Source organism: Nyctereutes procyonoides, unplaced genomic scaffold, assembly GCF_905146905.1.
Source record: "Nyctereutes procyonoides isolate TBG_1078 unplaced genomic scaffold, NYPRO_anot_genome, whole genome shotgun sequence".
In the NCBI taxonomy this organism is placed as follows: Eukaryota; Metazoa; Chordata; class Mammalia; order Carnivora; family Canidae; genus Nyctereutes; species Nyctereutes procyonoides.
Genome location: NW_026575123.1, coordinates 1,198,909 through 1,214,991, shown reverse-complemented (window position 1 = coordinate 1,214,991; position 16,083 = coordinate 1,198,909). Strand labels below are relative to the sequence as shown.

At 34.0% G+C, this 16,083-nt stretch overlaps 1 protein-coding gene across 1 annotated transcript; it reads right to left on the bottom strand.

Moving 5' to 3' along the window:
• Positions 1-923: 923 nt before the first annotated feature.
• On the bottom strand, positions 924-15,593 carry CLEC9A (C-type lectin domain containing 9A). The gene is made up of 6 exons (XM_055336721.1): positions 15,502-15,593; positions 13,763-13,846; positions 5,428-5,574; positions 3,288-3,439; positions 1,735-1,856; positions 924-1,081 (listed from the first exon to the last, which is right to left on the bottom strand). The coding sequence occupies exons 1-6, from the start codon at positions 15,590-15,592 to the stop codon at positions 949-951; spliced, it is 729 nt and encodes a 242-aa protein (XP_055192696.1). The 5' UTR covers position 15,593; the 3' UTR covers positions 924-948.
• Between the last annotated feature and the right edge of the window lie 490 nt (positions 15,594-16,083).

The window sequence follows — 16,083 nt, the reverse complement described above, 5'->3', positions numbered from 1 at the left end:
AAGTTGATGCCTAGAGATGACTGGTGATTTACTCCAGTAATGGTATTGGTAAAGTGTCAAACTCTAGGAAAGGCACTAACATACATTCATAATTTAATCTTCAAATAATAATTTGACATAAGTCCTATAATTATTTTACAGTGAAGAAACTGAAGAACAGGAGATGTACTTGAAAGTGCCTGAGTGTTACTTCTTCAAAAAAGGCATCCAGATGGCCAACAGACACATGAAAGGATGCTCAACACCACTTATCGTCAGGGAAATGTAACCAAACCACAGTGAGATATCACCTCATACCTGTCAGAATGGCTAAAATAAAAAACTCAAGAAACAACAAGCATTAGTGAGGATGTGGAGAAAAAGGAATCCCTGTGTGCATTATTGTTGGAAAGGCACACTAGTGCAGCCATGTGGAAAATAGTATAGCTGCCTGTCTTCCTTTTAATTTGAAAATCCATCTCTCTGTCCTACCATCCTACTGGTTTAAAAGAGAAAATGCATAGAAATCTGGCAGGTAGAGACTTTAAATAAAAGGCCACATTTATTTATTTGTTTATTTGTTTAAAAAAATGGCTAGAAATGTATCATCTCCCCAGTGGCTTATAGATTTTTGAGTAGAGTTTATAGTCATTATAGGCTATAAAATTTAAAAAGTACAAAGAAATTATTTTTCTTCATTTTGTTCTCCCCTTTCAGGATTTTGTCCTCTATAGGCTATAAATTGATTTTATTCTTGGCAAATTAAACAATATCAAATAAAGGCCTGGAAAGTATTGAAGAAAACTACCAAGTGTAAATGTAGAGATAGGTTTTGAGTCCCAGGTAGTGAGTTTAGTAGCCCACACATAAGTTTACTTCTGCACTTGCTCTTAGAATTTTGTGGCAGGTTTTCCAATGGCCTATTCAACATACTCTCATAATAGATCTCTTCAAGTACAATTTCTTTTTTCAGTTAGAGGATCTCAATGCATACTTCTCACAGATAAAATATTTCCAAATGCTGCAGTTAGCAGAAGAGAGGAACTTGTCCTTTAGATATCCACAGAGCTGGTTAGTTGATTGCAATGTCTGTACTGGCGACCTGGAGAAGCAAGTCAGTGGATTTGACGTTAGGGTAACTGGTGAGAGGTGGGTAGCTTTTATGTTTTGTTTTGTTTTAATACGGTACCCTCCTGTAGCACCCTCTTTCTTCAGTAATAGAACTGTTTTCTCTCAATAAAAAATATGTTAACATAATATCAAAAAATCTTATAAAAACAAATACACAAAAATAAGCTGTAATGTAGGATCTCTTTCCTGACTCTTAATTCTCAGAATACTAAAGCACCTAATCCTGTTCACCAATCTTCCTAGTTCTATCTAAAAAAAATTAATAGGGAAAAATAAATCAAAGTAAAAAGCTTAACAGGGAAATCTCTTAATAGTTCCTATAACTTTTTTCTCCTACCATTAAATGATATACAGGAAATGTCCGTGAAAATTATATTGTTCATTCAGCATCTCAAATTTTGTTGTGAATGTGCTAGAGCATCATGGCAGCAGGACCAAAAGGAGGAAGACTTGAAAACCATGAAGCTACTCTTAAATTACCTCAGTTTTGATTCCAATCAAAAGCCTGTGGAATAATCATGCTGGCTATGTCTTCTGGAGAAAATTTGAGGTGTAAAATAAAATGAACTTTGGAATCCCCTCATGTTCCTAATTTTTCTTGTCACATTTCCCTCAGAAACTTACAGGTCAGGGGAGGGAGAGGAACCATCTTGCCAAAGCCAAGGTTTGCTGAGTCCATCTTGAGACAGTCCCACCCAGTAATCAAAGCCACTTTTGACCTTCTTCAGGCTGCCAGTGATAAAGTCCTAGAAGAAACAAGACCTGAACAGTGAGCTGAGGGGAAAACAATAAACTATCATGAAATACAAAGTTTGGCATTTTGCCTAGACAGACATTAATGGGGACTTGAGAGCTAAAGAATAGGAGAAAGGGTTTTATTTATTTATTTCTTAAAGATTTCATTTATTTATTTATTTATTTATTTATTTATTTATTTATTTATTTATGAGAGACACAGAGTGAGAGGCAGAGACACAAGCAGAGGGAGAAGCAGGCTCCCTGCGGGGAGCCCAATGCAGGACTCTATCCCAGGACCCCAGGGATCATGCCCTGAGCCAAAGGCAGATGCCCAACCACCAAGCCACCCAGGTGTCTCAAGAGGGAGGGTTTTAAAGAAGGAATATATCTTATAGATTTTTTTTTATTGCCATATGATAGATGGTGTGTTAAGGACTATGGGGAAAATAGGTGTCTGGTGTTAAAATAAACCTAACAGATCCAGAGTTGGGCAGATAATATATGTCAAAACAGGATGTTATACTGAACCTTCATTACCAGGAAAAATAAAAATATCCTTGACATCATAGACCATGTAGATCATTCTTTCCCAGTATTCCTCAATATGAGAAATAGTTTGGGAAATTCCAGAGGCAACTTAACTACAGGCATGTTTTGTCAGAAAAAAACATTTAACTTTTGTCACCAAATTTGCACAGAATAGTGTAAACCTATCATTGCTATAAGTCCAAGTTGCCTTAGTTTACTCCATATCTTTAACATATCCTTAAATTGTTCTCTCATTATTCTTGGAAAAAATGAACTTTAACTAATTATTGAGTATAGCAAGTGTACGTTTTAATGTCAGAAATGTGTAACTGTATTCTACTTCATACATATTTATGGGTAAAAATGATTTCAGGAAAGCACCATTTGTTAGGATATTAGTAAACTAAGCTTAATGTCAACTAAACATTTCATTTAGCAAATGCTTATTTTTATAGACCTCGCCATTTCATTACATCATCTCCCTTTTTATACTGCTTTCTCTTTTAATTACAAAATTGCTATTGGCTGTTTACTTCCCTACATCATTGAAGATAACAAATTTGTAACAAATATACAATTATAATGGATGTATATCTTGGATGGATTAACAAGTGACAAAATGATATTTCCTTTATTCCCTCTCCTTTCTGATAAACAAAGGACATATCACTAACATATTCCCCTGGATTTCTGGATCACGTCCTGGTTTTCTTGTTGTTATTGTTTGTCCAATTAAAAGGAAAACAAACCTCGGTCATTCCTACTTTGTCTCTTTTAAACCCTTATTATATACAATAAATATACTATTGTTATAGAATATTAAGAAATCCTATCTAATTAGAATCAGTCCTTTCTTTTAATGGGTATCAGGGTATTTTCAGAATGATATGAAACTATGAGATGGTGTTTACCATTTCTTCTTTGCTGTCTATTTGTAGAAGATTAGAGCCCTCCTTCAAACAGTCCTCCTTACTGGTGTGCCAATTTTTCCAGTTTTCAAAGACATGGTAACAACTTTCTCCATTCTGAATCCAGTTGTCAGGACAAGGGCTACAGTTGTGGGCTTTGAATATAAACATTTTACTTTGTTAAAGTTATTATAATAATATCAGCAGCACATTTTCTCAAAAGAAACCCTTGTCTCACCCCCAGTGAAGCTGAACATTGCAACCAAATGGTTCAGATGAGGCAATACTTACCACAATAAGTTTTATATAATTATTTCCAACTGCACTAGGTCTGTAAGAATTAGTTTAAGACAAAATTAATTTCAGAATATTTTTCCCAAACTGTTCCTTTTCTATAATAGTGGAACTGATTACTCTATTTTTACAACTCTTCATCTTTTTAAGTTTACAACACATATAGTCTTTATTGTTAGCTTATTGTTCCATGTCTGTAAATCTTACTGGCTCACTTTAGTTGGAATATAAACTGGGCCATCAGGCAAGATAATAATAAGTTTCAAGTTGATGTATAAATTCTGAGAGTTAAATATGAAAATGTTTCCTATAGGATGCATAGAACAAACAGTGCACTTTGAGAAGTGATTTGAAATATGTGGATGAAGAAAACTGAAGAAAAACATAAGTGACCAATAAGCTTATTTCAGGACTCAGATATAACTTATTTGTAAGCCATATTGTTTAATCAGTTCTATGAAATCTGTCTTAAGAAAGAATGTATTCACAAAAGAATTGTGCTCAAGAGTATAAAAGGGGAACCAAAAAACAAGAATTTGAACAAGTGTTTCTTGCACAGAGGGAAAGACAATGAAATTTCCAGAATCCTAATTTCTAGAGAGAGGCCTTCTATCTAAGGTCACAAATAGTTCATTATCGGTGTTCAGGGTCGACTGTTGAGTTATTTAAAGCTTTTCAATTTCTTTTTTTTTTAACTTTTTTTTATTGGAGTTCAATTTGCTAACATATAGCATAACATCCAGTGCTCATCCCACCAAGTGCCCCCCTCAGTGCCCATCACCCAGTCACCCCAACCCCTGCCCACTTCACCCTCACTGATATTTTCACTCATTTTCTCTCCTTTCCCTTTATTCCCTTTCACTGATTTTTATATTCCCCCAAATGAATGAGACCATATAATGTTTGTCCTTTTCCAAAGCGTTTCAATTTCTTTTGTTTGGAATTTATGCTAATTAGTGTCTTAACTATTGTTAAAATTATAGCAAGAGTGGTGTTGACAAAAGGAGCTGAAAGATTGGAGATATATTATTTGTAGATCTCCAAAATGGATTATTGCCAGTGTCTCAAGGTTAATGGCTCAGAGGTGGGCCTAACTTATGCTTGCAAAAGTCTATTATATTTAAAAACACTGTTGAGCACACATTGATTCTGTAAACATTTTTTTTTTTTTTGGCTAAATTTCAACTAGAAGGTAGGTTTTTGACCTCTTTCATTGGTAATTATTTAAATGGTATCCTACAGGGATGATTAATATCAATTAAGCAACCATAAAATACTTGACAAAGCATTTCTATGCAACACATAGAAATAAGGCTGTTTTAGGTTTAAAATTCTAGTAAAAATGTAAAAGATAAATTTGAAGTAATTTCATAGAATTTTTAAAAAGAGTTGAACTCTGCTTTGTTATAATTTCATGGCAGATACTCTGATTTTTAAAATTATTTTTCTGCTGAAGGAGATATCTAAATTTGAATCTAAAGCATTGTTTAAACTAAATATATTGAAGAATTTAAAGCTATAAAGATATACTTCTGAATTTGAATGATTGGATAAAACAAAATGCTACTTTAAAAAAATCTGATCTACTAATGCTACACATTTCCCTTTGCAATTTAACTGTATGTTTTTTAAATCTGCATTTCTTGAGATCTCAGTATTCTCCACATACTATCGAAGTATATAAACATATAAATAACATTGAACTGGAGTGTGGATCAAAAGATGTCTCTCCTAATTTAAAATTATGTCTGCAATTTTGTAGACAGTAAGATGAGTGCCACTGTTTCTTTTGAGGAATTGGTGCCCATATTTGTATCTGCACCATGGAAACTGATTTTGTATCAATTACCTGAACTGAAAGAGTTTTGCATCAAGGTTTGGCAATATTTCATCTGAAGGTTATGGTTTCTCTTCCATTGTGTGAAATTCAACAGTGCTCTGTCCTGATGGATGAGCTTTTCTTGCTGTTTCATTGCAATGGTAGATACCTGGAACACTTCAAACAATAACAATAATTCTTAATTAAAAATACCGACAAATTACAACACAATAATTCTTCCATACAGAGTAAGGACAACTATAGATTACTGATTATTTTGTGACTTTAGTTTGCACTAAGTTTTTGTTTAAAGTTTACACTGTTCAGGGATCCCTGGGTGGCTCAGCGGTTTAGCGCCTGCCTTTGGCCCAGGGTGTGATCCTGGAGTCCCAGGATTGAGTCCTGCATCAGGTTCCCTGCATGAAGCCTCTTTCTCCCTCTGCCTATGTCTCTGCCTCTCTCTCTCTGTGTGTCTCTTATGAATAAATAAATTAAAAAAATATTTTAAAAAATATAAAAAAATAAAGTTGACACTGTTCAAGAATCAAAAACTTCAAAGGATACAGAGGAAAAATCCCCTTTGCCACTTGGATGTACCCAACTCCACTCCCCAGAACAGTCAGGCTTATGAATTTCTTTTTTATTCTTCCATACATATTTTGAATTTTATCAACCAATGAATATAAAATGCTTCCTCTTCTCTTTAAACAAATAGTAACAATCTACTTATATGGTTTTTCATATTTTATCTTACCACTTAAAATATATTTTGGACATAATTCTGTATCAGTATACAAAGAGCTTTCTCATTCTTTTATTTTAACATTATCAGATTCCATTATAAGGGTATATCATGATTTATGTTAGTCATTCTCTACTAACTTTTAGACTATTTGTAATCTTTTGGTATTCCGGAAATAAATACTGTAATAAAGGACCTTAATCATACATAATTTCACACATATGCAAGTATATTTTTAAGAGAAGTTGCTAGGTCAAAGTTTATGTGCATTTAAATTGTATATAGATATTTCCAAATTACCTTCATTTAGGTTGTTGGAAGTGGTATTTCAATAGCATTTGAATTTGCATTTCCATTTTTACTCTTGGTGTTGAAACTTTATTTCATACATAAAAAGGTCAGTTGCATTTCTTTTTCTATGAAGTGTATAATTATATATGGCCTATATAATCACATGCTGTAATTTGTTTCATTGAGTTTCTAGTCTTTTCGTTATTGTTTTATATGAGGTCCTTATAGTGCTATGAGAATTCATTCCAACAGGTCCGGGATCAGCTTGAACAGTGTTTCTAAAGTTCCTGCCTGGCACTGACCTCTGGACAAAGTATGAGACATACTGAATAATAGTATATAACTTTGTAATCATCAGTCTGAGGATTTTTTGGTCAGATGATCCTGGCTTGTCAGCATTGTTTACTGATGCCATATGAATGATGATTTGTCCCTGGTCACAAGGAGATTCTGAGTAGGCTCTGCTGTTGAAGCTGATTACCTGGCAGAAATATGGCTATGTGGTCAGCATAATAAAAAAATACCCGAACAAGACTCATCTTGGATTCCCTGCTACCAAAGTGCTCTGTGTTCCTGACTCAAGAGAGAATTCACATCCTGAGAGGACAGTTACAGAGGGAAGACAAAGTGCTTATTTGCACCCGGCTCTTCAGACCATATCCTTACCTTAATGTGGTTCTTAAACTGTATCCTTTTCTTGTAATAAAATGTAGATTTGTCAGCACTGTCATTTCAAGTCCTGTGAATCTTCTTCTCCATTCCTATTTAACTGATTCTGTTACCGCACTTATCATTTTGGTAATGCATGATATGAGCCATGAATCTCCCAGTGTCTTTTGATTTTGCTTTCCGTAGTTCACTCCACATACATCAGATGCTTTTTGAGTCATTTTTAGCAAAAGTCTTACACCTGAGATTATATTTTTATAAATATATTTCACTTTCATATTTTGATGTAGCTGGAATTTATTTTGTTGGAATGTATAAGATATGACTTCCAAATTCTTTCCCTAGATGGCTACATTGTGCTCTCATATCCTTTACTGAACAACCCCCTCCTCATCCTCTTTTAACTGCCATCTTTAGCTTAGTGTAATTTTCAATAAACTACTTTGATATATTTATATTATTTTAATTATATTCAATCTACTTGCTTATCTACTCATATGTCAATACCACATAGGCTTCATTATTTTAGACTTATAATTTATTTCAATATTTGGCAAGGGCAGTCCTCCCGTTTTCATATTATTTTTACATTTTTTGTAGTTCTTTACCTATAAATCTGAATAGCTTTTTAAGTCAGTTCTTTTTTAAATATTTTTTAAAAATTTATTTACTTGACAAAGAGCGAGAACAGTAATACAAGCAGGGAGAGGGACAGAGGGAGAAGGAGAAGCAGACTCCTTGTTACACAGGAAACCCAATGCAGGGCTCGATCCCAGGACCCAGGGATCATGACCTGAGCTGAAGACAGACACTTAACCAACTGAGTCATCCAGGCACCCAAAATCAGTTCTTTTTAAAAATCATATTATAAAGTATCAATTCCTATTTTATTAAATATTTTTTAACATAGATATTGACTTTCTTTATGCTGTTTGGCTTTTATAGAATTCCTTGAATCTGTTGCTTCATATTTTTAATCAGTGTGGGAAAATATTCATGTAATAAGTCTTAAAATAATATTACTTTTGTCTAACTCTCTCTGTCTTCTACGCTTGGGTCTACTATTACACATATGCTAATCTTTCTCAATATACTCTAGGACTCTCATCCTCTTCCATGTTTTGCTCAAGAGCTATGGACAATGGATGAATATGCCTTATCTATCAGTAATCCTGGTTGCTAGTGGCTTGGATTACGTTCCTTCTTCTTAGCGAAAGGTTGAATGTAACCAGAGTGGGGAGTAAGAGAGTGATGTTATTTATTTATTCTATTTATAATCTGGTATGTTTGGAAATTCCCTTTTAGAAATTTGAAGTATTGTTCCAAAGTTTTGAATTTTGATGTTTTCTAGATTAATTATATTCTTGAGTCTATTTCTGTTTTGTTTATTACTACCTGAAAAGGTTGTACTACATAAAGCTGTAATAAAACTGGAGAAAGGGAAAGGAGACTTCTCTTTAGTTTCCCCCTAAATGGGAAGCAAGGTATTGTATCTTTACTGGTGTTCTGCTTGTAATCAATTTGCAACAAGTGAAGAACAAAGATTCAACAGTGTATTTACTTAGGGGAATATAAAACAAATGTTTTTAAAGCCCTCAAAATAAGAGTATTTTTTATATCATGTTATATGTTATATCTAATTGATGAATTAAGAAAATGAAAAAGAACAGTAAAAATAAATGGAAAAATATGACTTTTTAGAAAATATTTTGCACTATAGAGTTTTTAAAATAGAAAGTAATTAGCATAAATCATATGGTAGGACAAATAGAAAATATAAAATAGTAGGAAGAAAATAAGGGGATCCCTGGGTGGCGCAGCGGTATGGCGCCTGCCTTTGGCCCAGGGCGCGATCCTGGAGACCCGGCATCGAATCCCACGTCGGGCTCCCGGTGCATGGAGCCTGCTTCTCCCTCTGCCTGTGTCTCTGCCTCTCTCTCTCTCTCTCTGTGTGTGACTATCATAAATAAATTTAAAAAAATTATGAAAAAAAAGAAAATAAGAAATTACTCCTACTTACATTGAAACCTACCATTCAAATAACAGTTGCTAATAGTTCATATCTATTGAAACTTTTTCCATATGTGTATGTAAAAAACACATCTATTTTACATATAATGTTTATGAAACTGTATTTTTCCATTACTGACTTATTAATCATCTTATTTCATGGCAAAATTTTGCATAACCATATCTCCACGTTAATAACAATAGTTCTAAAAGACTTCTTTAAATTACTGCAGTGTATCCTTTTATATCAATGTAACATGATTAATTTTTACCAGTTATTTTATTTTCAGATATCTATGTATGCACTTTTGATGGTATATAGGAATAATTTATAATTAACTCATTCATTACTTTATTACCATGATACTTTAAACAGGATATAGATTTCCATTCATTACTCTTTGTGAGAAACATGTCCTTTTTTCTACTATGTATATTAAATTACATACATTATATGTGTTATAATGTATATAGTACATTATTATATATATAATTTAAATACTAGTATTGACTTTTACAATGAAAATTTTCATGGAAAAAACATTTCACATTCTTTGTTAAAATGGAATGATGATTAAGATAAAATAATTATTAAAAATTAAACATGATTTTTATAGCTCAAAATCTACTGGCTATAACATAATCTATAACTAGGAAGGACAAGCAGTTAGTTAGGAATGTTTGAAGTACACAAATTGTTTCTTGTTTAACACAATCTTTTTGTTTCTATAACTAGTTTTACTTAACAAAAGTCCTAAGAATATTTTGAGAATGTAGAAGATGACATTGGTAAATGACAATTTTGGAGGGCACCTGGGTGGCTCAGTCAGTTGAGCATCTGCCTTCATCTCAGGTCATGATCCCAGGGTCCTGGAATCAAAACCCACTACGAGCTCCATTCCCAGTGGGAAGTTTGCTTGTCTCTGCCTCACTGCCTTCTCTCTGCTCATTCTCTCCACTCTCTCTCTCTCAGATAAATAAATGAAATCTTAAAAAAAAAATGACAGTATCGGTAGCACAAAAATGAAAGTCACTATACTTGAACAAAAGCCGATGGTAAAAGTATTTTACATTGGTATAGTGATATTTAAAAGTTTGAAAAGTATTTATACTTATTAACACACAACAAAAGAAAGACAAAACTTTTATTTGTAAGTATGTCCCAGAAATAACTGAAAGTTTTAAATACTTTTTAAAAAAGATTGTATTTATTTATTTATGAGAGATACAGAGAGAGAGGCAGAGACATAGGCAGAGGGAGAAGCAGGTCCTCGAGGGGAACCTGAACGGGACTTGATCCCAGGACCCCGGGTTCATGTCCTGAGCCAAAGGCAGATGCTCAACCACTGAGCTACCCAGGCATCCCAAGTTTTAAATACTTTATTTTCTGGCTAGCTTTTCTTTATCTTCACTGAAATATTTTCTTCACCCAACTTTTGTTCTGGAAGTTAAAAATATTGTTTAATACATTCCATGGGATTACAACATTAAAAAACAACAAAAAGTAAACACTGATATTGTCACCATATATCTCCTTCTCCTGATCCCATTTTTAGTTACTTCTTATATATCCTTCCGGTATCACCTGGCATATGAAGAAAATATTTGTTCTCAGTCAAATTGTGGTGTACTGTATACATGACTTTAGAAGTTGCTTTTTTCACTTAAGGATGTATCCGGAAGACATTTATGTATCAGTCCATAGAGAGCACTTGCTTTTTACTGCTGTTGCTTCCTCCCTCCCCCTTTTAAAACCCATCTCTCTCCTCTCCCTCCTTCTTCCCTCCCCTCCTCTCTCCCCTTCTTCTTCCTCCTTCTCTATTTCCTCTTCTTTCTCTTCTCCTCCCTTCTTTTCTTTTCTCCTTCTGTTTCTCTTTCTTTTCCTTCTTTTTCTCCTCTTTGTTTCATGGTATTCCATGATGTGGATGTAATATTGTACTATTGTTAATTTAAATGATCCCTTAAATGATAGGCATTTGAGTTCTTACAATTTTTTTTATACCCCGTTGCTATATGTGTAGGTTTATCTATAGGAAAAGTTTCCAAAAGTGGGATTTCTGGGTAAAAAATAATTAGTATAGTTTAAAATAACGCAGAGTTTGTCAGGAACATGATTGTCATAATTTATCTAAACAGATTTTAGATTTTTTTTTATACCCCGTTGCTATATGTGTAGGTTTATCTATAGGATAAGTTTCCAAAAGTGGGATTTCTGGGTAAAAAATAATTAGTATAGTTTAAAATAACCCAGAGTTTGTCAGGAACATGATTGTCATAATTTATCTAAACAGATTTCATGAACTATACAGAGAGAAAAACAAAATTAAAATTATATTGACAGCAAGTTTCTTGAGGACATGGAAAATGTAGAGTATGTTTTTACAAACACCCTTAGTATGTACTATGTGTGTTTTTTGGCTATGTAATAATTGGTGATTGGAGACTATAGGTTCATTTTTATATAAAGACATATTCTATATCCCAATTACTTAATAATATTACTTGAAGTATTGCATCTTTAGCTAATCTTGTTTTTAATTGAAAATGTTCTTTATAAACTTCATTTGTTTATATTCTATATCCCAATTACTTAATAATATTACTTGAAGTATTGCATCTTTAGAAAATCTAGTTTTTAATTGAAAATGTTCTTTATAAACTTCATTTGTTTTATCTTCTAACCCCAGGTAGTTCATATTTATAAAGCAGCATTGAAATTTATTATATCAGTGTGATATTTAAACCATATCTTTTGATATTTGCAATGCCAGTTAAATATGAATTCTTGGGGGATCCCTGGGTGGCTCAGTGGTTTAGCGCCTGCCTTTGGCGGGGATCCTGGAGCCCCGGGATTGAGTCCCATGTAGGGTTCCCAGCATGGAGCCTGCTTCTCCTTTCACCTGTGTCTCTGCCCCCCACCCCCTCTTTCTATGTCTATCATAAATGAATAAATAAAATCTTTAAAAAATATGAATTCTTGTACTGTCATTAGAATGGAGTTCAACAATATTCTGTTCAAAGTGTCCAGATTTTAGAAAAGAAACTGAATCATTAGATGTTAACTGATTTATCAGTTAGTTCTCTTTCAACTCTGGAATCTATTTCCAGTGTGTCTGTTTGATAAATATATATTTAAATGTGAGTTCCTTAAAAAAAAAAAGACTTGGATTTGGTTTAAATAATGCATTTTTATATGAAGCACAAAGAGAAAGTAGGGTGAGATAAGGAAAGCTTTCTGGAAGTGCTAACATTTGCTGTGAGTAGTAAAATTTCTTTTGAGATGATAGACAAGGTAACAATTCTTTATTGAGCTTCTAGTAATTCTTAAATCAATTTTCTAAGAAGAATCAGGAAAATAAACTCACAGCTAATATGAACAAGATTAGGTTTCTTGTATTTTGTGAAAGTAAATCTGAACCCATCTCTTTCTCATTGTAGAACTCATAATTCTCCCTCATTGCTAAAGTCTTCTACATAAATAAATGCTTTGCCAGAGCATATGAAAAGGAAGAATTATCTGAACTATAATTTTTATCTCTGTCTTTCTAACCTTCTTAGTACTAGCATGAGTGATAATGCAGTTATTAGTTGTTTTTTTGTTTATTTTTTAGAATCATAGCCCTGTAATTATATTTTATAGAAGTTTCACTTGCCAGATATGAAAACATGTCTTAAATTTGACTAAAGGAAATAAATGTGATTAAATATGGCCCACATAAAATACTTAGATTTGCATTAAACTTATTAATTTGTACTTTGCCTAATGTAAAGTGAAAGACTTACTAAAATAATCTGCATAAAAATAAGTTTAGAATACATACAGTTTTAGAAAAGAAAGCTTTATACTTAATCCTGCAAATTGCCTCCTTTAGCATACTAATATGATTCACAAATTGAATCATAATAATAGGTAATTATTTGCATTATTTTCCCCAAAGAGACCTACAGCATTAGAATTGGGCTAAAAAACATGCAAATGAACATTAAATGTTATTAAAAGTGACATACAAGTGCTTTGTGAGTTATATAAATGTCCCATAATTTAAATTAGGAACACTTGGGGGGTCTGGGTGGCTCAGTCGGTTAAGCATCTGACTTCAGCTCAGGTCATCATCTCATGGTCCTGGTATTAAACCCCTTATCGGCCTCCCTGCTTAGCAGGGAGTCTGCTTCTCCCTTTCCCTTTTCCTCTGTCCCTCCCCACTCTCATGTTCTCTCTCTTGAATAAAAAAAAAAAATCTTAAAAAAATTAGTAAGTCATTATTTTAGATCACTTATATGCATTTACATGTTTCTAATTGTTTCTCTATTTATAAATTATGACATTTTATTTATAATGATATGCATAAACAGAATTGTATATAAAGGTATATGCAGGGATGCCTGGGTGGCTCAGCAGTTGAGCGTCTGCCTTCACCTCAGGGCGTGATTCTGGGATCCAGGATGGAATCCCACATCGGGCTTCCTGCATGGAGCCCACTTCTCCCTCTGCCTGTGTTTCTGCCTCTCTCTCTGTCTCTCATGAATAAATAAATTAAATCCTTAAAAAAAAGCTATATTCAGCATATATGTAGGTTTATAATGCATAATTGTGTATAAAGTATATGAAATATATGTATATAGATTATTTTGAAGATATCCTTGTGTACTTACACTTGAGGCCCAAGAAACAAACAGAGGTTGCTATTGAGCCCACGCAGAGAATACATGTAATCACCGTCACCAGACACCATGCTCCTGGAGTAGGATGGGGCAATGACAGTGAGTTAGAGAAAGTAGATGAGAGAAATGGGTTGGGATAAAACTAGACTGAATGAAAGAAAGAATTAGTATTCTTACTCGAAAATCCTTGAGGCATGGGAACTGTGATAACAGGAAAAAAGAACTCCAACTTTTTTTTTTAATATTTTTTTATTTATGACAGTCACAGAGAGAGAGGCAGAGACACAGGCAGAGGGAGAAGCAGGCTCCATGCACCGGGAGCCCGACGTGGGACTCGATCCCAGGTCTCCAGGATCGCACCCTAGGCCAAAGGCAGGCGCCAAACCGCTGCGCCACCCAGGGATCCCAGAACTCCAACTTTTTGAAATGCAAGTTAAAACTCAGAACACCTTTGATTTAGAAAGATGTCAAATCCAAGAGGTTAAGTAACATACTCCTCTTACCTCTTATGGTGCTACAGTCTTACTAACTAGTTACCTATATTCTATTCCGACAATCTTTTAGAGATTATAGCAAACCAGAAAGCAGGCTTTCATATTTGAAAGTAGAAATGCTGTGGCACATCATCCCTTTTCAGTGCCACTTGAACATGACTGTTTCTGAGATATTTCTTTTAAACATACAATTTTGGATGAGGAATACCTCCCCTCCACCCCAGGTAATTTTGCATCTATCCAGGAAAGAAAAATGAGGAATGTGTGGTTTGTTATATTCTTAACACAAATCAGAGAAAAAATAAAACTTATCTTTGGATTATGTGGTAGGCTGAATAATGCCCCTGTCCCAAATGCCCATGTCCTACTCCCTGGAACTTGTAAATGTTACCTTTTGTGGCAAAAAAGACTTTACACTGTATTAAGTTAAGGATCTTGAGATGGGGACATTATGCTTTTTATCTGGGCCTTTGTAAGTGAGAGGTTAGTGGTCAGGGTGCTACATGATGATGGAAGCAGAAAGAAATTTGAAGGCGTAACTGCAGGCTTTGAAAATGGAGGAAGGAGCCATGAGCCAAGCAGAGCAAGAAATGCAGCTCTAGAAACTGGAAAACACAAATAAATGGAATCTCCCCTAGCTAGAGCCTCTCGAAGGAATGCAGCCCTGTCAACATTTTGCCCAATGAAACCTATTCTGGAATTCTGATGTTTAGAACTGTTAAGATACTAAAGTTATGTTGTATTAACTCTCTTGGTCTGTGGTAATTAATTATCAACATGATAGGAATCAAATACAAATGTCACAGAAGAACACCAGGACTGATCACCATAGCACACAGCTTCAGGCTGGTAAGATTTTCAATTTTTCAACCTATTTTTTTCTCTTTATTTCCTAGTGTTTGTCAGGTAATTTTCCGGGCATTTTATACAGGAACTAAAATAATAAAAATATATGATTTTTTTCATTTATCTTCCAAATCCAGGAATTCTTTGTCCTTCCAGCAAGAGACAGGGGAAAAAGTTACCATATATTTGTCAAATCCATTGATCTCTTCCTTTTGCACCTTTAATTACTCTTCCACATCACTTCATTTTTTAATATTAGCATATCATGCACATTATCATATGCATGCATATGTGGGTTATTTCATTAGAAAAATCACCTTGGGCTCATCATAGAACAGGAAACAAAACATAAACTGCAAAGTCTTGGATTGAATAATTAGAACTGGTTACCTGAATATTTGGTGGAAGATAGGTGGTTCTGGTAAAAGCTTGGTGTTGGACTATCCCAACGAAGAGAGGTGTATATTTCTTCCTCCTGCATGTCTGAGATGCTGTGATAGGTAAAGCAGTCCACATGAGAAGCTAAGACAAATAACTCCTCTTACGGAAGGAACAGGCTCGTGAAAGAACTGAAATTGGCTACTTCTCACACTAGTGGGAAACTATGTTTGGGTTTAATATATAGAATATATGCATTTTCATCTGGAAAGCAGAAGTTTATGAAGTGTAAGCCAAAGTATAACTTGTTAAAGTAAGAAGTGAGAAAAGAAACTGAATCGAAAGGGCCTAAGGTAGAGTAGTTATTGCTCTGGGTTCTGAAGTGCAGCAGTTGTTGAAGTGGATTATACCACTGGATTATTACCAAGATGAAAAGAATAGAGGTGCAAAAAAATGCACTTCTATTTGGTACAAAACATGAAGAATGTGGATGACACAGACAGCAAAGATCCGAGGTTAGCTCACATTGGACAAACCAGGGTATAAGGAGCTATAGATCATTGTGTATCCTTAAAAAAAAAAAGCTAGGAAGGA